Here is a 20,989-nt window from a genome sequence, read left to right on the forward strand (position 1 = left end):
AAAAGCACACGGACATTCCCACACGCAGCGCTACACCGTTGCCCTAGAAACCAAATCAAGCACCTAATCCCTCCTGCGGGGGTGGGGAGGAGGCTCGGACCCACTCTTCCGGGCCCTGGGTCGCGGCCCGGAGGAACCCGGGACCAGGAGAAGGGGGTTCTCTCCCGCGGCCCCGCCCCGGCCTCGCTCCCCCGGGCGCATACCGAGTAGAGGAGCACGACAGCGCCGGGACTGGTGGAGCCGACGGAGAAGCAAGAGCTAGACGAACTGGAAGAATCCATGCTGCGGCCGCTGTCCCGGGCGTGGCCTGGGATTCTTAGCTAAGCGGTGGTTGGGGTGCTGCTGGGGGCGGTTCTTCCGCGCGGGGCGGCCCGACCTCGCCTAGGGCGGCAGCACCCTCCGCGGCCCCTCCGCAGGACCCCGGGCGTCGCCATCTTAACCAGGACGGAAGCCGCGCGGGGACCTGCAGCGCGCGCGTGCGCAGCATATCGGAACCCGGAAGCGGGTGCCGGGCCGCCGGAGTCTCGCGCGCTCTGCGCTGTCCCGCTACGACCGGCCGGGCCCCACGATGGCGCAGGAGCCAGCGCTAGACGCCTCCGCTCCTCAGGCCCTTCTGGACGTTCTGCTCCAGAACCTCTACGACTTTGGTGAGTACGGGCCTTCGGAGCCCACGTGGAGAGCGGACTTGAGCAGCCCGGAACTGGGCCGACCTCCGCGACTAAAGGTTCTTGAACGTCGAGCACCTCTCAGCTCGTCCGACCCGGTTCTGACAGTGGGTCCCCCACTCGCTTCTGTCGGAGATCACCCTCACCTGCGACCGGAGTCTGTTGAGCGTTTTTTATGAATTAAACCTCCTAGCTCGTCCTTCGGTGGGGACCGGCTTGCGTGTCGGAAGCACCAAGGCTTTCAGACTTACCGGGGAGGTGTTCGCAGGACCTCGGGCTCTCGAAATAGCACCCCTTTCCCCTGAATCGCTTTCCTCCGGGAAGCCCCTTTTCCCCACGCACCCCCCAGACTCGCCTGACCCTCGGGCATTGGTGCCACCTTGTCATGTGGGGATCTCATCCTTCAGTGTGTCCCCTGCCAAGGACTTCGGGGGGCGGTTTCACAGGAAGCTCTTCATGACCTGTCATCCCTAAGTTGGCTGACTTATGTTCTCCTTCTTTTATCTTGACTGGGGAAGAGGAAGATAAAAGAGCTTATCGTTAAAGATTGGCAACTCCTGGCACTTGGGTAGGGAGACCGTTACACACACTCTGAAGAATTTGCCCCAGGGAAGGTGACATCCTTTGTTCCTGCACCAAAGATAATCGTTAGGCATTAGTGCCTTTAAAGGCCAAACGTATTTCTTAACTTTGTAGCGTGATGTTGCTATTTTATTTTGGAGCCATTGCTCAAAATTCTAAGCTCATTACACAGTAAAAATAATAGCTAAAATCGTATTGAGAACTTACCATACACTCCATGCTTTGCAGGTATATACTCGTTTAATTTTCACAACAATCCTATGAAATAGATGTTGTCATTAATACCATTATTACAAGACAGATCCCATTATTGTAGAAACAAGCACTAAAGGTTAAAAAACTTGAAGTTCACCCAGTTAGTAATTTTCAGAGCTTGGGTTCCAAGCCCTACACTCTCTGGCTCCAACCCCTGCACTTGTTATCGACTTGAACTGTGGACAGGGCATCTCTGTGCCCTTGGGAATGTCGGAAGACAGAGAAGACTTAGCCTCTGACCTTGAGAAGTCCTAGAGGAAAGGACTATTCTGCAAAATCCTAAATATAGGTCGTGTTAACACAGCCTGGAAATTATGCTTGGAGCTCCGAAGGCATGGGCTGTATCTACTCATTTGTATATGCCTAATGCCAAAGGTTAGTCGACTCTTAATACATATTTACTGAATAAAAGACTGAGAAAATAGACAAACATAAATAGCTAATGTTTGGAGAGCTCTGTAATAGTCATACTGTCGGTGAGTCGTTAGGCCTAGAGTTCTTGTCAGAACCTTCAGGTGACTGGTCAGAGTTTGAGCAGCTGAAACAAAGGGGAGGTGTGGAGATTTAGTTGAAAGTAAAGGCATTCGAATTAAGCCAGTTGTCTTAGGTTCATCTTAATTCATAACCGTGAAAGGAAATAGGAAGACCGCGGTCCCCACCTGTAACCCTAGAAAGTGTTAAAAAGAAACACTGGGGCTTCCCTGTTGGCGCAGTGGTTGAGAGTCCGCCTGCCGACGCAGGGGACATGGGTTTGTGCCCCGGTTTGGGAAGATCCCACATGCCGCGGAGCGGCTGGGCCCGTGAGCCATGGCCGCTGAGCCTGTGCGTCCCGAGCTTGTGCTCTGCAACGGAAGAGGCCACAACAGTGAGAGGTCCGCGTGCCGCAAAAAAAAAAAAAAAGAAACACTGGCTGCAGTGGCAGATGTACTAACATTTTTATTACAAAGTATGAGCCAACAGGGACTACCAGTTTCTGGGGTATTGTGATGATGACACGTACAGTCAGGACCAACATGAGGACTAAAGTAATTGTGCTAGTAAGAGTCAAAGACGTAAATATAGTTACCTGGGAAAAGATGACTGTGCACTTTGGATTCTATAAATTGTGCAAATACGACCCTCTTGGAATAAAAATAGTTTTTGTCTTTGTGTGTATTTCTGCATGTTTATAGCTGTGGCACCTGTACACGTGCATTCGCGTGATTTGGTATTAGTGATAGCTAAAACACAAAATGTTTATTTTTCCTTTTGTGTTTGAACGAACAGGAGAGACGGAAGATGAAGCAGAGCAGAAAAGGATCAGAAAGAAAACAGAGAAGAAAAGAGATATGGGGACCCCAGGGGCCTTGGTTGCAGAGCCAGATCTCCAACCTGGATCTCTTGTCAGAGGCCAGAGGAAGAGCGCTTCCAGCTTCTTCCAGGAACTCCAGGAAGAGCTGCAGGGTGTTCCCGCCGTGACCCCTGGTGGTTTCCCTTCAGGACCTGTAGTCTCTAGTTCTGCAGTAGCCCCCTCTCCCCTGAGGAACGACAGGGAACCAGTAGAAGTGGTGAAATTTCACAGCAGAAGTAGAAAAAGAAAACAGAAGCCCGATCAAGACGAGAACACAAAGGTAATGAACTGGCCTTCGTGGTGAAAACCCTGATGTTGCCCTGCCACTGTTCTAGGCCCTGGGAACAAAAGGCAAAAACTGCTTTCTCTCAAGGAACTTGCATTCTGATGGAAAGCAGTGTGACTGCTGAGCAGCAATCTCAGGCTGAACTTGGAAGTCTGACTCCGAATTCAGTCTCTCTGAGAGAGGCATGGCTGCTTATCCAAACTTTTTCACAAGTTTTTGTCCAATTCATTGCAAAAATCCAGACGTCACATATCTGTTGCTTTCCCCATGTCCTGTACACTTTTGTCTGTCATAAAAAGAAAGAGGATTGTCTTAGTTTCCTGGGGCTGCTGTACAGAAATGTATTCTTTCCAGTTCTGGAGGCCAGAAGTCCAAATCATGTTGTTGGCTGGGCCACGCTCCCTCTGCCGGGGGAGGGTCCTTCCTTGCTTCTTCCAGCTTCTGGCGGCTGCAGAGCTCTGGGCTCTTCCTCTGTCTTCACATGGACTTCTTCCTGGTGTCTGAGTCTCAACTCTCCTGCCTTTCTCTTAGAAGGACACCCGTCATTGGATTTAGGGCCACCCTAAATCTAGGATGGATCTTATCGTGAGATCCTTAACTTAATTACACTCCAAAGATGCCTTTTCCAAATAAGGTCACATTTGCAGATTCCCGGGGATTAGTGCATGGACATTTCTTTTTGGAGACCACGATTCAACCCACTACAAAGACAGTTAGGCTTGCGTATTCTTGATGAACATGTGAACACGTGCTAGTGACTGGTGTTTACCACATCTTTTCTAGAATTTAGTTAGTACTTTATGTCAAGCTCACCAGCATCTCTTCCTCAAAGATTATTAATGCATTCTGTAACCATATCTACCTTTATTTTAGGATTCTAGGTCAGCTTTCCAATTCTTACAGTATCCAAATACTGGGGCAATGGGAACTGTTAACAGGCAGACCAAGAAATGGATTCCTTTGGCCCTTGCAGCCAGAGCCCCCAAGCCGGCCAGCCAGGGAGCTTCCAGAAAGACTGGTATTACCACAGAGTACCGCAGTGAGCCAGACATATTAGTATTTTCTCTGTGTGCCATGATGTGAAGAAGGTTGGAAAGCACTGTTGTGCAATACAATTATGTGTTTGGAGAATTTAACTGACATAAAGCATCTAGGTACCCTCCCTTGTTTCCTCAAAGGTCTCGGTCTTCACTTTCTGCTTAGATTCAACTCGTGTTCATCTTTCTGGAATAGAGAGTTTTCTTTCTAATAGAAAGGACAAAAAAGTTGGCATTGAATGAGTCTGCATCTCCCTATCTCTTAATAATGGAACATGTGTAGCAGGCTGTTATTCTTCTTTCTGCTCCAAAGAATCCCTTTTCATTGTAGTTGGCTTTTCTCAGGAACCTCAACTCGTTTTACATTTTGGACTTCCTCAACTTGATGAAATTTTTAGCTTCCTTGGTGGTTCTCCCCTTTTCTTTCTTTCTTTTTTTTTTTTGTTTTTAATTGGAGTATGATTGCTTTACAATGTTGTGTTAGTTTCTGCTGCACAGCCAAGTGAATCAGCCATACGCATACACACATCCCCTGCCTCTTGGACCTCCTCCCCCCAGCCATCCCACCACACGAGGCCATCACAGAGCACCGGTCTGAGCTGCCAGTGCCTTACAGCAGGTTCCCAGTAGCTAGCTATTTTACACACGGTGGTGTATTGTCAAACCTAATCTCCCGATTCGTCCCACCATCTCTTCCCCCCATATGTCCACATGTCCATTCTCTACGTCTCCCTTTCTATTCCTCCCCTGCAGCTAGGCTCATCTGTACCATTTTTCTAGATTCCACATATATGCATTAATATACGGTATTTGTTTTTCTCTTTCTGACTTAACTTCACTCTGTATGACAGACACTAGGTCCATCCACATCTCTACAAATGACCCAATTTCATTTATTTTATGGCTGAGTAATATTCCATTGTATACATGTACCACATCTTCTTTATCCATTCATCTGTCGATGGACACTTAGGTTGTTTCCATGTCCTGGCTGTTGTAAATAGTGCTGTAGTGAACATGGGGGTACATGTGTCTTTTTTTTTTTTTTTTTTTTTTGCGGTACACGGGCCTCTCACTGTTGTGGCCTCTCCCGTTGCGGAGCACAGGCTCCGGACGTGCAAGCTCATCGGCCATGGCTCACGGGCCCAGCCGCTCCGTGGCATGTGGGATCTTCCCGGACCAGGGCACGAACCTTTGTCCCCCACATCGGCACGCGGATTCCCAACCACCGCGCCACCAGGGAAGTCCCTACATGTGTCTTTTTGAATTACAGTTTCTCAGTAATGGGATTGCTAGGTCATATGCTAGTTCTATTTTTAGTTTCTTAAGGAACCTCCATACTGTTCTCCACAGTGGCTGTATCAATTTACATTCCCAACAGTGCAAGAGGGTTCCCTTTTCTCCACACCCTCTCCAGCATTTGTTGCTTGTATATTTTTTGATGATGGTCATTCTGACCGGTGTGAGGTGATACCTCATTGTAGTTTTGATTTGCATTTCTCTAATAATTAGGGATGTTGAGCATCTTTTCATGTGCCTCTTGACGATCTGTATGTCGTTTTTGCTGAAATGTCTATTTAGATCTTCCACCCAATTTTTTTTTTCCACCCATTTTTTTGATTGGGTTCTTTGATATTGAGCTGCATGAGCTGTTTGTATATTTTGGAGATTAATCCTTTGTCTGTTGCTTGATTTGCAAATATTTTCTCCCATTCTGTGGGTTGTCTTTTCATCTTGTTTATGGTTTCCTTTGCTGTGCAAAAGCTTTTAAATTTAATTAGGTCCCATTTGCTTATTTTTGTTTTTATTTTCAGTACTCTAGGAGGTGGGTCATAAAAGATCTTGCTGTGATTTATGTCAAAGAGTGTTTTTCCTATGTTTTCCTCTAAGAGTTTCATAGTGTCCAGTCTTACATTTAGGTCTTTAATCCATTTTGAGTTTATTTTTGTGTATGGTGTTAGGGAGTGTTCTAATTTCATTCTTTTACATGTAGTTGTCCAGTTTTCCCAGCACCATTTATTGAAGAGACTGTCTTGTCTCCATTGTGTATCCCTTTGTCATAGATTAGGTGACCATAGGTGTGTGGGTTTATCTCTGGGCCTTCTGTCCTGTTCCATTGATCTATATTTCTGTTTTTGTGCCAGTACCATACTGTCTTGATTACTGTAGCTTTGTAGTATAGTCTGAAGTTGGGGAGCTTGATTTCTCCAGCTCTGTTTTTCTTTCTCAACATTGCTTTGGCTGTGTGGGGTCTTTTGTGTTGCCACACAAATTGTATAATTTTTGTTCTGATTCTGTGAAAAATGCCATTGGTAATTTGATAGGGATTGCATTGAACCTGTAGACTGCTTTGGGTAGTATAGTCATTTTCACAGTCTCAGTTCTTCCAATCCAGGGGCATGGTATATCTCTCCATCTATTTGTGTCATCTTTGATTTCTTTCATCACTGTTTTATAGTTTTCTGAGTACAGGTCTTTTGCCTCCTTAGGTAAGTTTATTCTTAGATATTTCATTCTTTTTGTTGTGATGATAAATGGGATTGTTTCCTTAATTTCTCTTTCTCATATTTCGTTGTTAGTGTATAGGAATGCAAGAGATTTCTGTACGTTAATTTTGTATCCTGCAACCTTACGAGATTCATTGATTGTTCTAGTAGTTTTTTGGTGGCATCTTTAGGATTCTCTATGTATAGTATCATGTCATCTGCAAACAGTGACAGTTTTACTTCTTCTTTTCCAATTTGTATTCTTTTTATTTCTTTTTCTTCTCTGATTGCCATGGCTAGGATTTCCAATACCATCTTGAATAATAGTGGCGAGAGTGGACATCCTTGTCTTGTTCCTGATCTGAGAGGAAATGCTTTCAGTTTTTCACCATTGAGAATGATGTTTGCTGTGGGTTTGTCGTATATGGCCTTTATTATGTTGAGGTAGGTTCCCTCTGTCCCCATTTTCTGGAGAGTTTTTTTATCATAAATGGGTGTTGAATTTTTTCAAAAGCTTTTTTTGCATCTGTGGAGATGATCATATGGTTTTTATTCTTCAGTTTGTTATATGCTGTATCACATTGATTGATTTGCGTATATTGAAGAATCCTTCCATCCCTGGGATAAATCCCACTTGATCATGGTGTATGATCCTTTTAATGTGTTGTTGGATTCTGTTTGCTAGTCCTTTGCTGAGGATTCTTGCATCTATGTTCATCAGTGATATTGGTCTGTAATTTTCTTTTTTGTAATATCTTTGCCTGGTTTTGGTATCAGGGTGATGGTGGCCTTGTAGAACGAGTTTGGGAATGTTCCTCCCTCTGCAGTTTTTTGGAAGAGATTGAGAAGCATAGATGTTAACTCTTCTCTAAATGTTTGATAGAATTCACCTGTGAAACCATCTGGTCCTGACTTTTGTTTGTTGGAAGATTTTTAATTACAGTTTCAATTTCATTACCTGTTCATTGGTCTGTTTATATTTTTTAATTCTTCCTGGTTCAGTCTTGGAAAGTTGTACCTTCCAAGAATTTGTCCATTTCTTCCAGGTTGTCCATTTTATTGGCATAGAGTTGCTTGTAGTAGTCTCTTATGATCCTTTGTAGTTCTGCGGTGTCAGTTGTAATCTCTCCTTTCTCATTTCTGATTTTATTGATGTGAGTCCTCTCCCTTTTTTTTCTTGATGAGTCTGGCTTAAGGTTTATCAATTTTGTTTATCTTCTCAAAGAACCAACTTTTAGTTTCATTGATCTTTGCTATTGTTTTCTTCGTTTCTATTTCATTTATTTCTGCTCTGATCTTTATGATTTCTTTCCTTCTACTAACTTTGGGTTTTCTTTGTTCTTCTTTTTCTAGTTGCTTTAGATGTAAGGTTAGATCGTTTATTTGAGATTTTTCTTGTTTCCTGAGGTGAGCTTGAATTGCTATAAGCTTCCCTCTTAGAACTGCTTTTGCTGCCTCCCATAGATTTTGGATCGTCGTGTGTTCATTGTCATTTGTTTCTAGGTATTTTTTAAATTTCTCCTTTGATTTCTTCTGTGATCTCTTGGTTATTTAGCAGCGCAATGTTTAGCTTCCATGTGTTTGTGTTTTTTACGGTTTTTTTTCCTGTAACTGATTTCTGATCTCGTAGAGTTCGTCAGAAAAGATGGTTGATACGATTTCAGTTTTCTTAAATTTTCCAAGGCTTGATTTGTGACCCAAGGTGTGATCTATTCTAGAGAACGTTCAGTGTGCACTTGAGAAAAAAGTGTATTCTTCCGCTTTTGGGTGGAATATCCTATTATAAGTATGAATCAAGTCTGTCTGGTCTCTTGTGTCATTTAAAGCTTGTGTTTCCTTATTTATTTTCTGTCTGGATGATCTGTCTATTGGTGTAAGTGGGGTTTTAAAGTCTCCCCACTATTACTTTGTTATGGTTGATTTCCCCTATTATGGCTGTTAGCATTTGCCTTATGTATTGAGGTGCTCCTATGTTCAGTGCATAAATATATATAATTGTTTTCTTCTTGCATTGATCCCTTGATCATTATGTAGTGTCCTTCCTTATCTCTTGTAACAGTCTTTATTTTAAAGTCTATTTTATCTGATATGAGTATTGCTATTCCAGCTTTCTTGTGATTTCCATTTGCATGGAATATCTTTTTCCATCCCCTCACTTTCAGTCTGTATGTGTCCCTAAGTCTGAAGTGGGTTTCTTGTAGACAGCATATATGTGGGTCTTGTTTTTGTATCCGTTCAGCCAGTCTGTGTCTTTTGGTTGGAGCATTTAATCCATTTACATTCAAGGTGATTATCGATATGTATGTTCCTATTACCATTTTCTTAATTGATTTGGGTTTGTTTTTGTGGGTCTTTTTCTTCTCTTGTGCTTCCTGCTTAGAGAAGTCCCTTTAGCATTTGTTGTTAAGCCGGTTTGGTGTTGAATTCTCATAGCTTTTGCTCGTTTGTAAAGCTTTTGAGTTCTCTGTGAAATCTGAATGAGATCCTTGCTAGGTAGAGTTGTCTTGGTTGTAGGTTTTTCCCTTTCATCACTGTAAATATATCCTGCCACTCCCTTCTGGCCTGCAGAGTTTCTGCTGTGAAATCAGCTGATAACCTTACGGGGATTCCCTTGTATGTTATTTGTTGCTTTTTGTTGCTGCTGTAATATTTTTTCTTTGAATTTAATTTTTGTTTGTGTGCTTAATATGTGTGTTTCTCCTAGGGTTTATCCTGTATGCAACCCTCTGTGTTTCCTGGACTTGGGTGACTATTTTGTTTCCCATGTTAGGGAAGTTTTTGACTATAATCTCTTCAGATATTTTCTCAGACCCTTTCTTTTTCTCTTCTTCTTCTGGGACCCCTGTAATTCGATTGTTGGTGCACTTAATGTTGTCCACAGGTCTCTGAGACTGTCCTCAGTTCTTTTCATTCTTTTTTCTTTCTTCTGCTCCCTGGCAGTTATTTCCACCATTTCATCTTCCAGGTCACTTATCTGTTCTTCTGCCTCAGTTATTCTGCTATTGATTCCTTCTAGAGTATTTTAAATTTCAGTTATTTTGCTGTTCATCACTGTTTGTTTGCTCTTTAGTTCTTCTGGGTCCTTGTTAAAAGTTTCTTGTATTTTCTCCATTCTGTTTCCGAGATTTTGGATCATCTTTACTATCATTGCTCTGTATTCTTTTTCAGATAGGTAGCCTATTTCCTCTTCATTTATTTGGTCTTCTAGGTTCTTACCTTGCGCCTTCATCTGTAACGTAGTTTTTGTTGTCTCATTTTTATTTATGGGTGGGGCTGATTCCTGTCTTACTGGTTGTTTCGCCTGAGGCGTCCAGCACTGGAGTTTGCAGGTAGTTGGGTAGAGCTGGGTCTTGGTGCCCGAGATGAGGACCTCCCGTCTCCGGGAGGCTTCACTCCAATTAATATTCCCTGGGGTCTGAGGTTCTCTGTTAGTCCAGCGGTTTGGACTCAGCCCTCCCACCACAGGAATTCAGGCCTGACCCCCAGCCTGGGAACCAAGATCCTGCAAGCAGTGTGGCACGGCAAAAGAAAAGAAAAAAAAAGGAGTGGTACAATAACAAAGCATAAAAAATAAAATAAAATTAGAAAGATAAAAAATACATTAGGAAAAATAAAAATAGAATTGAAACAGCTACAACAAGGTAAAACAGAACCACAAGAGAAAAAAGAAAAAACAAAGAGGAAAAACAGAAAGGCCGGAAGGGCCTTGGCTATGGGGGGGGCAGAACTTAGGGGGGGAGGGGTGGTGGGAGGTGGACCTTAGGTGGGGGAGGGGTTTAGGGCGGGCCGGGGCCTCAGGCTTCGCACCTGAACTCTGCTGGGGGAGAGGCAGCGTGGCCCTAGGGGGCCTCCGGAGTGTGCAGTTCCGGGGTTTGGAGGTCGGGCCCTCAGTGAGGGTGTGTGGGTGGCGCTTAGGCTCAGCGTAGCTGGAGGGCGTCTTGGAGTGGGTGTAGAGGCGGGGCCCCGGGTGGGGGGCAGGGGCGGGGCTTGGGCTCTGTGCTGCCGAGGGAGCGTCAGAGGCCGGGGGATTAGGCCCCGGAGCCCAACAGGCTCCTTGGCGCCCGAGTGGGCAGGGAGAGCACTGGCCGCGCTCCCTTCCGTTCCTCCGCTCCCCTGAGGGTCTCCCCTGTCGGTGCTGAACCCCTAACCATGGGTGGGCTCCGTGGAGGCGGGGAAGGGGAGAAGGTATGAGAACTCCTTCCCTCCTCCAGCTGCCCCTCAGGGGTGCCGGTCCTAGAGGTCCGGCCTTTACTTCTGCTCCCCCTTCCCCCCCCAACTCCCTCAGGACCCGTGCGGCTGGAGGGGGCCTCGGTGGGCAGAGGATCAGGCCCGGGATCTCAGCTGGCTCCCCGGGGCCCAAGTGGGCAGGGGAAACCTGGCCACGCTCCCTTTTGATCCTCTGCCCACCCAACCGTCCCTCCCCTTTCCCCTCCGGGCGTGGGATCCTTTCCCCTCCCCCAGCCGCCCCTCGAGTCCAGTCCCGCCTCCACTTCTCCTCCCCCTTCACTTCCCCGCATGCCCCACGTTCTGCCCGGTCGCTGGGAGTTCCTCCTGTCCCCTTAGGTGTCCTTGGTCCCCCACCGGTGCCTGGTAGGTGCCCTAGTCGTGCGGAGACACAAACCCCGCGTCCTCCTAGTACACCATCTTGACCCTTTTCTCCTTTTTAAAGTTTATCTTCTGAAAATGTGACTGTGTCTGGCTAAGGAGACAGTATATGTGGACACAGTAAAAACACATACGCCCATAAAAAGACTTTAGAATGTTGACATTGCAACATATAAATAACTGCAAATTAATATAGAGCTAGTTGTTATGGCATATCCTGGGTATAGGGCATGCCAGGCAAAGGATAGACCATTGGAGTAATTAAGACACATAGTGCTCTGCTAAGAGTTTGTGCAACATGGGAACAGGTACATGTGGCCCCTGCTCTCTGAAGACTTACAAGTCACCGTAGGACAGTGCAGACATGGGGTCCGCAAAAATACGTGATCAAATAATGGTAGCCTCCATTGACCAGTCGTGCAATCAGCTGGCCGTCTTTGAAGTTTTCTTTTTATTTGTTTTCCTTTTATTTCTCCATTTATGTGGCTCCCCCCACTAGTCGAGTCTCCATGTGAGTTCCTGTTGCCCTCTGTTGTCTGAAGTATTCTCGAGAACACAAGAGGTACTGGCAAGTAAATGACCTTCTTTTCCCAGAATTTAGGCTTGTGCAATAAACAATGATTAAACTACATAGTGTATTGAAACAGATTTTCGTAGGTGTGATATGACGATTTATAATAAGAAATATTAAATATTTGTCCCTGTTTCTGGCACAGAGCTAAAACCCTTGGAATTTCTTAAGAGATGAGAACAGTAAAGGTGTCTTCTGTTGTGTTAGTGAAATGACTTGGAAAGCGTCCTTGAATGGGGACTGCTTGCCAGGAGAACCAACCTTGTGATTAGAGAACCTATGCCCTGACTTCTGGGGAGGGCAAAGGGGCTAGTTGCCAGTGGCCAACGATTTACTCAATTATGCCTATGTGATGAAACCTCTGAGACTCCAGAAGGACGGGGTTCGGTTTGGAGAGCTTCCAGGTTGGGAGAGTGGAACCTGGAGAGGGTGTGGAAGTTCCTCGCCCTTCCCACGAGCCTTGCCCTCTGCATCTCCTCCATCTGGTTGTCCCTGAGTTATGTCCTTTTAGAATAAGCTGGTGATCTAGGAGGTAAACGGGTTTCTTGAGTTCTGTGATCCACTCTAGCAAATTAGTTGAACCCAAGGAGGGGGTCATGAGAACTTCCAGTCTGTAGGCGGTCTGTTAGAAGTACTACAGGTAACAACCTGGGCTTGCATTTGGCCTCTGAAGTGGGGACGGTATCGTAGGACTGAGCCCCTTCACCTGCGGAACCTGTGCCATCTCTGGTAGATAGTGTCAGAGTAGCACTGAACTGTAGGACACCTGACTGTGTGGGACCGTTGCTCCCTTGTGTGGGAAACCCTTCCCCCTGCATCGGAGTTGTTGACCAGAACCCCTTTTAATGGACTTATCTGGGAACTTGGTCACCATTTGTTTAATATTTTACCCATTCCAGATAGCTGACCTACAAGTGAACTTCCTGATCATGTCCCATTTGTAAAGCTCTATAGATGTAGTCTGCCCAGAAATCTTATTCATTCATTTATTCCACAAATAATTGGGTGCTTACTCTTTGCCAGGCCCAGGAGATCCCACAGTAAACAAGGTACAGCCCTCTTCTCTCATGGAGTGTATGGTTTACTGGTGGATTGGGCAAACCCTGGATAAATTAATATCAATAATATACTTAAAAAGAGCTATAAACCCTCTGAAGGAAAGATACAGGGTCCTGAGAGTAGCAGGCAGAACTTCCTTTAGAGCCAGTGGTCAGAGGTGTCCGAGGAGGTGACTTGAGGCTGATGCTCTGTTGCAGGGTGCTGGGGAAGGAGAGAGCAGAGTAATGCAGGGGAGGGAAGCTGCTTTGCAAATGCCCTGAGCTGTAGAGAGGCCTGCGGGGTTCCAGGAGCCAGAAGACAAGGGGGAGGGGGACGGAGGGGGGAAGGTGTGGGCTGTTGGAGAGACAGGCTGAGGCCAGCCCGCACCAGGCCTCGGAGACATGGGGCCTTTGGAGTTAGTTTAAAGCACATGGAAAGCCACCAGAGAATTTAAGCAAGGGCGTGAAGTGATCTGATTTATATTTTAAAAAGATGGCTCTGGCCCCTGCGTGGTAAATGGATCATAGGTGAGCAGTAGCCAGAGGCATGAGGGGACCGAGTGAGGATTACTGCAGGGGTCCAGGTTCAAAATGGGGTGGCCTGGACTTGTGATTTGAGGATTGAGTGGATGAACTCACTCTTTAATGAGTGCAAGGCTGCCTATAAGGAAGAAAATTCCTGTGCTCTTAAGAAATGAAAGGGTCAAGTGTAGCTTAAAATGATCCAAGTATTGTCTGGCCTTCAGAGGTGTGTCTGATCGATGTGATTTTTCCACCCCTCACACTGGTCCATCTCATGAACCTTATGGCCTCCACAGAAAAGAGACAAGAAAGATACAGTAGAAATAATAGAACAGTGTACTGTAGGTCAGAAGGGACGCCTGGATCCTGTGGCCTGGACTGAGGTACGCATACACTGCTTCTGAACATGTAAGGAACTGCTGAGTAAAGATTTACCAGTATTTCCTGAGTGCTTACTTGTACTAACCGTGATTATTTGCATTCATTAACTAGTTCGGTATCTCATTAGGTCTTCACAGCGTGACCTGTCTTCATTTCGCAGAAGAGGTTGACGCCTAGAGAGGTTGAGCTCTTTGCCTGCATTTAAGCAGGTACCCCACCATCCCATATCTGCAGTTCCAAAACCCCAGAGCTTTAGAAAGCACAAGCTAAGTTGTTTTTTTAAGTTTGGCGCAAATTTATTTGGCAGTAAAACCCGACCTGAACTGAAGTGAGGCTTAAGAGTTATTTCTGTTGGTTCCATTGGGCGTGAATATTCATAGGCATTGCTGCAGAAACGTGAATGCGCTTAATTACGGGTTGCTGTCTTGGACAGTATTCAGTATATTCACAGCATCACCATCTGAATTGTCTCAGGGTTCCAGATGAAGGACTGTGGATGTGAAATAAGTGCTAGAGCTCAGGTTCAGACCCCAGACTTTCTGGCTTAAAAGCTGTGTGCCCAGCTACTACACAAGCGAGAGGGAATGTAGGTTAGTTAGGCTGTTTGTCTCTTGAGGAACACAAGTGTACTGCACCAGAAGCTTCACTAGACATAAAGACATTCTGTCAAGTTATTGCCCCAGGTTCTTGTGTTTTTTTTAATGTTTATTTTATATTTTATTATTTATTTATTTATTTTTGGCCACGCCCCATGGCACATGGGATCTTAGTTCCCCGACCAGGGATCCAGCCTGCGCCCTCTGCGTTGGAAGCATGGAGTGTTAACCACTGGACTGTCAGGGAAGTCCCTGCCCCGGGTTCTTACTGCCCTCATAATCTCTGCCGTACCCCAGGGCTGCCCTGAAGTCCATCACCCTTTAGCTGTACCATGTCCCCTACTGTTTAGTATATCGAGTGTCAGATAGGTATTAAGAAGAAAGTAATCTAATTGAAATAATTTACGCTCAAGAAGATATGAAAAAATTTCTCAATATTCCCAGAACTGCTGGCATAAATTAAAAAGAGAGTGTTTATTTACCCAACTCTTTTCTAATTGGACAAAGTTTGGACAGGGTAACTAATAGAAGAAAAATCTTAACCAGTGCAGTAGAAAATACTTTTGGTCAGCAAGTCAGCCCATGAGAAAGTTCACTGAGTCTGGTACTCAGTCTGAGTCTGCTTCTTATAGCTTGCTTTCTTCTTCACTACCTAACAGACAAGGTCTCACAGTCTCCAAACGTTTCTCTCTCTCGTGTGTGGGACAGTGAGGCTTTATCAGTCAAGATGGGTGAGACAGTGGTTCCATAACAAGTAGTCCCTACATCTCAGTGGTTTAAAGGCAGAAGTTAATCTTGTTCTCATGTTACGTGTTCATCAGGATTGTCAGGGCAGGCGGCTATGATCCATGCCGTCCTGTTCTAGGGGCCCAGGGTGATAGGGGCTCCACCATTTGGTGGAGAAGGGGAGTAGATGAAGCCTTTTTTTTTTTAATTTATTTTTTATTTTTTGACTGTGTTGGGACTTTGTTGATGCGCGCGGGCTTTCTCTAGTTGTGGCGAGCAGGGGCTACTCTTTGTTGCGGTGCATGGGCTTCTCAGTGCAGTGGTTTCTCTTGTTGTGGAGCACGGGCTCTAGGGCATATGGGCTTCAGTAGTTGTGGCTCACGGGCTCAGTAGTTGTGGCTCATGGGCTTAGTTGTTCCACAGCATGTGGGATCTTCCCAGACCAGGGCTCGAACCCGTGTCGCCTGCACTGGCAGGCGGATTCTTAACCACTGCACCACCAGGGAAGTCCCGATGAAGGCTCTTAGAGGTTTCATGTGGAAGGGGCATGCTTCCGTCTGCTCACACTTTGGCCAAAACAAGTCATGTAGCCGTGCCTAACTTCGGGTAGGCAGCAAAGCCCAGTTCTCCTGTGAGCCTAGAAGCGGAGGAGGAGCCGGTATTACCTGTAGGCACTAGTGCCCCCTACCACAGTGAGGGTAGGGGAAAGAAGACGGGAGGCCACTGATTATTTCTAAATGCAGGTGCTGCATTGTGAATACTGTACTAAAGTGGTTTTAAAGCTAAAAGTAGAAACTAAAGTGAAGGTGGGGGTGGGGATCATGCTGATAGACTCAGCACCATGATAATTATCCAAGAATTTTTTCTGTAAAGAAGGATCTGTTGCCGAACCAGGTCCATTTGCCCGACGTGCAGCAAGCCAGACGCGTAGATGCCGAGGTTTACAGTTTATTCAGGAGGCAGCCAAGTGAGGAGATGGGAGAACAAGTCTGAGATCCGCCTCCCAACAGCGAGGGGGCTGGGGTCTTTATGGGATAAGCATGGTGGTCTTAGGAGTGGGGAAGGGTGATCGGAGGAAGGGGAAAAGGTGAGGTAATCGGTGTTCTGTGCAGGCGTATCTGGGTCACAGGCGTCTGTGTTCAGAATGGAGGTGCTCAGCGTGATCGGAGCTTTCTGGCCCCTGACCTCAAAAGGCCCTTCCTCGGACACCTGCGCAGGCCCATTTTAGGGCTGATGACCCGGCCAGCCTTAGCCAGCTCGCACGGGGCAGGAGCTGACTCCAAATTCCTGCAAAACAACTAGGCTACGAGAAGCTGGGTAGGTATGCAGTTAAAGAGAGGGGAAAGGAAAGAACAAAATAACTAAAGCGAGCTTAACCAGTGAAGGCAGGTTACAAGCAGAAGGGTTTTAACAAGCCATTCCCCTGTCCGTTGCTCTCCGCACAGACCCGGCCCCTCCGAGCCAGAGGCCAGGACTGCTTTTCTAGATGCTGCACGGCTGGGATGGCCTGAGGTTGAGTAGAGACCGCTGTCCTTGGCCAGATTTGACAATAGTTTCCTTGAAGTCTCAAACTTCTGGTCAATTCTATGGATTGGTAACCACAGCCAGGGGATATATTGATGCAAAGAGTCACATATTTTGATGGCATTTCCAGTATCATTATTTTCTGTGGGGAATTATAAACCCAGTCTCCATCATTTCTAGAAATCTGATGTTCCTGAAAGAAATTTTCAACTCAAGAGAGTTTAAGAGAGTTAGCCATTATTCCAGTGGCTGGATAGGAGGGAAGAAAAGAGGAAATTCTCTCTCCCTCCCTCCCTCCCTCCCTCCCTCCCTCCCTCCCTCCCTCCCTTCCTTCCCTTCCTTCCCCTCCCAGCTTGTGGGATCTTAGTTCCCTGACCAGGGATTGAACCCCGGGCCATGGCAGAGAAAGCGCTAAGTCCTAACCACTGGACCGCGAGGGAATTCCTGAGAATTATTTAAATATGACCTTTTTACCCTCTAAAATTCTGCTCAGTTATCCTTTTCTAAACCCCCCACCATACAGAGTTTCCCACATTTGGTGTGTGAGATACAGACATTGGTCTCTCTCTTACTCTCTTTTCTTTTTTAGCTTCTCGTCAGTCTTTTCTTAAACTTTGAAACCTTAAATTTATTTTCTCTGTTTATCTTCCATTAGCTGTTAATTAGGCTTCTGTGCAACAAGCATGTATTATTGTTTGTTATTTAGGCATCTGGGCCAGTTTCAAGGCTTTTAAAACATGAGTATGCTCTTGGTATGATGAATGCTATAAGGAACAGATGACCTTATTAATAAGAATGTTTTCTTTTCCTTTTCAGACCAAAACTAGTATCCTCGAGAAAGATGTGGATATACAAGAATTTAACTTAGAAAAGGTACGTGCTTTGAAATTCTTAATTTTTTCAGCTTTGTAACAAAAATGCATATGTTTACATGTTGTCCAATGGTTGGGGAAATGGTGGAGCACATCACACTACATTTACTTGATTCAACATTGTGCAGTCGTTTAAAACATGTCGGTTTTGTGACTACAGTGTCAATGATACAATGGTAAGTAGGAAAAGCAAGGATGTGTGTGTTCTGTGGTTGTGACTAGGTTTTAAAAATGTGTGAGAGAGACTTCCCTGGTGGTCCAGTGGTTAAGACTCCACCCTCCCAATGCAGGGGGCCCGGGTTCGATCCCTGGTCGGAGAACTAGATCCCACATGCATTTCACAACTAAGAGTCCATGTGCTGCAATGAAGGTCCCACGTGCCGCAATGAAGGTCCCACGTGCCGCAATGAAGGTCCCACGTGCCGCAACTAAGACCTGGCACAGCCAAAATAATACATAAATAAATAAATAATAATAATAAAAATTTTAAAATAATGTGTGAGAAAAAAGACAGGAAGTAATCCAGCTGCCGAGAGTGGGTATTGGTGACGTTTTCTCTTCTACAATATGTTTTTAAAGAAAGAACATGGACCTGTGTTTGAAGCTGCTGTGATAAAGGGTTTCCACGTGTGAGTAGATGTATTTGGGAAGGTACTTTTAGTTGTTGCCTTTATGGGTAGTAGCTTGTTTTAGGGCACATCCTAAAGTACAGCAGAGCTCTGCGGGTCACCCTCGTTTTGTCACTAATTTGTGTGGAGATAAGTCTTTGCTTCGACTGCCTGCATTCAGTGTGGGAGAATGGCGTGGGGAGGTTATGGACCTTTGTGAGAGACTCCACAAAGCTGCTTAAACCACACCGTGACAGCACTCTTGCGAGGTGTAGCCCCTGCAGGTCCTCCATAAAAGTGCTGGGCGTGTAGCCCATCGTGTCTGGCAGGCAGCACTCCTAGGGCTGTGTTTCCTCTGTGGAGTTTCTGGAAGGCACTTGGGCCTGACTGTGCTTTGTGTCTGCAGGCTCGTTTGGAAGTGCACCGGTTTGGGATCACAGGTTATGGAAAAGGAAAGGAGAGAGTCCTGGAGCAGGGACGCGCCATTATGCTGGGCGCTAAGGTGAGGGCTGCTTCTGCCTCCCACCCGCAGACGGGGTGCAGCAAAGGGGGGCGCCCCGGGCAGGGCAGGGCGGGGGCAAAGGCCAAGTCAGAAATGATGCTTGGTGTTCTTTCTCATTTCAGCCTCCCAAAAATAGTTATGTGAATTACAAGGTTTTGCAGGAGCAAATCAAAGAAAAAAAGTCTGCAAAGGAAAAAGTAAAGAGAACGGTAGGTGTGATAGCCTTTTCTTAAACTAGAACAGAAAGGTGGTTGCAATTTGCTGGACCCCGCTGCTTGGAAAGCAGTCTAGACAGCAACAAATCTAGAGTTAGATGACTGTTCTTACCCTCTCTTCAAGTCAGCTACATTTTGTGATACCAGCCACATAATCTGACTTATTTACCTGAAAGGTTTGCTTTGAAATAGCAAACTCCTGTTCAGGTACTGGGAGCTACTTTGACCTTTTCCCTATATGCAGTCATTTTTTTTTTTTTTTTTTTTGCCTTTTACATTGTATACAACACACGGGCTTCTGAAAAACCACAAGGGGAATAGATGTTACGCTCCCTCCCTTTCGCCTAAAATGGAAGATTTGACATTTCTCCTGTCTGTTTTCTCTGAATGGCCTTTCACAGTCTTGAAAGGGTTTTAGGATGAAACTTTGTATAATTAACATGCCTACTTGAAAAAAATATTAAAAATAAATGATATCTCTGTGGCTTTTGGTCACAAACCTCTTGCCTTTTTTTTGAATCTCCATTACTGATACATATGTTTTCTTTAATTGTGAAATCAGGCCCAGGACACAGATATTTTCAAGAAAAAGAAGAGGAAAGGACAGGAAGACAGGTGAGTGATACCATCAGGTACTCGGGTAGAATGATTTGGATAAATCCATTGGTTAGTTCTGAACATGATATCTTGAATTGATGTGGTGTTTCAAGCCTGATAGAGTGGTGCACTGTCTCTCCTGATCCTAAGTCAGCCCTTGAGGGGGGAGACAGGATTCAGTAAATTGTCCAAGATCAGACAACTCCCTCAGGATTGAACTAGGAACCTTCTCCAGTCTCCCATTTTCAAAGACCAGACATGTGCAGTGACTAGTGGAAAAGCTGAGGCTGACGTTTCCAACAAGACCTCTGTCCCCTCCTAAGAGAGCCTGTGCTGCCTGCACTTGCATGACCACATGAGGCAGAGCACCGTGGTTTGAGTAATGGAGCGTTGATTTTGTGCCATTCTGCTTGCTTCTTAGCTTTTGCTCAAGTACCTTTTTCTCTCTCCTCAAATTACTGTTTCAAAATCTACTTTTGTCTTGAGCTTTTTCTTGGACCCCTAGCGAGCTTGCACATGCTGGAAGGTGGTCATCTCTTCTGGTTGTGTGGTCTGTCAAGGGCCCACTGTGCGCCGGCACATAGGTGTCTAGGTGTTGGGCGCACAGCCATGATCACACTGAGAGTCCCCGCCCTGGAGGAGCTTATATTTTAGGGAGGGAAACACAGCAAAACATCTAAACAGATAAGTAAGGGCATGTCAGGTCCTGGCAGGTTTTGTGAGGAGGTTGAAATAGTGCATCGTGAGAGAACGTCACTGAGGGTGGGCTGGTGTGTCGTTCTAAGGAGGCCGCATCTGAGTCAAGAACTGAGTGGGGAAGATCCGGAAAGATCTGGTAGCTGAATATTCAACGTGGAAGAAACCAGTGCAAAGGCCCTAGGGCAGGAGGCAGTTGGCATGTTCAGGGACGCAGGAAGCTAGTGGTGCTGCAGTGGGGCGGGGGCCTTGCATGGGAGGGGCCAGGAGGTTGCAGGGCCAGACCTCGGTGGCCTGGTTGGTGGTGCTGAAATCCTTTTGTATAAGCTTAACTATAGTACCTTCCTCTCACTTTAAATGTAGGAAATCCAAAAAGAAGAAATCGGCTCCCAGTATTTTGTCAAGTGGACGGATTGGACAGGTTGGAAAATTCAAAAATGGGACACTGATTCTGAGCCAAGTTGATATCAAAAAAATAAATTCTTCCAGAGTGGCTAAATGAAGTACTTTATAAAATAAAGAGAGAAATGGGAAGGTGCCAGTGACCGAAACTGGACCCCTACACGACTTCCAGATTATTCTTATTTATTTCATATTTCATAGACTGCTCTTTTATTTTAGGGAACAGAATCAAATTGAAATAATAAAATTTCTATCTGCTGAAGTGTCTGATTTTTTTTTTTTTTTTTTTTTTGGTGATAACCATGTTGGGCCACAACTGTAATGTGAATCTGAAGTAAAACTGAAACCGTGTAACTCAGACTGGGACTTGAACCCACAGGCTTCCAGCTGAGGTCACACACCTGGTCTCAGGACTTCATGAAGCTCAGGTTCTTGATGTCTCATCGCAGAAAGAATTCAGCGAGAGACAAAGTGACAGATGGGGAAGAAGTGGA

The 20,989-nt window shown here is 45.6% G+C and overlaps 2 protein-coding genes across 4 annotated transcripts in view; one reads left to right on the forward strand and one right to left on the reverse strand.

Annotated features, from left to right (window-relative positions):
* Window positions 1-466, reverse strand: part of GNPAT (glyceronephosphate O-acyltransferase) — a 30,992-nt gene extending 30,526 nt beyond the window's left edge. The window contains exon 1 of one of the 2 annotated variants that reach the window (XR_004035786.3): window positions 204-466. Coding sequence is in view for 1 of the 2 variants with exons in the window: in XM_030839544.3 (XP_030695404.1) it covers window positions 204-281 (78 nt within the window). In the remaining variant the exon portion in view is untranslated. The remainder of the gene's footprint in view (window positions 1-203) is intronic. The other variant, XM_030839544.3, reaches the window with a different exon arrangement.
* Window positions 288-20,753, forward strand: FSAF1 (40S small subunit processome assembly factor 1). 2 transcript variants are annotated; one of them, XM_070043845.1, is made up of 8 exons: window positions 288-647; window positions 2,769-3,112; window positions 11,746-11,808; window positions 17,420-17,476; window positions 18,490-18,585; window positions 18,708-18,794; window positions 19,363-19,415; window positions 20,457-20,753. In XM_070043845.1, the coding sequence occupies exons 1-8, from the start codon at window positions 569-571 to the stop codon at window positions 20,593-20,595; spliced, it is 918 nt and encodes a 305-aa protein (XP_069899946.1). In that variant the 5' UTR covers window positions 288-568; the 3' UTR covers window positions 20,596-20,753. The 2 variants fall into 2 exon arrangements, with proteins under 2 accessions (XP_069899946.1, XP_030695418.1); XM_030839558.3 differs by lacking the exon at window positions 11,746-11,808 and having other exon boundaries at window positions 293-647.
* Window positions 20,754-20,989: the final 236 nt, after the last annotated feature.

This window comes from Globicephala melas, chromosome 16, assembly GCF_963455315.2.
Source record: "Globicephala melas chromosome 16, mGloMel1.2, whole genome shotgun sequence".
Lineage (NCBI taxonomy): Eukaryota > Metazoa > Chordata > Mammalia > Artiodactyla > Delphinidae > Globicephala > Globicephala melas.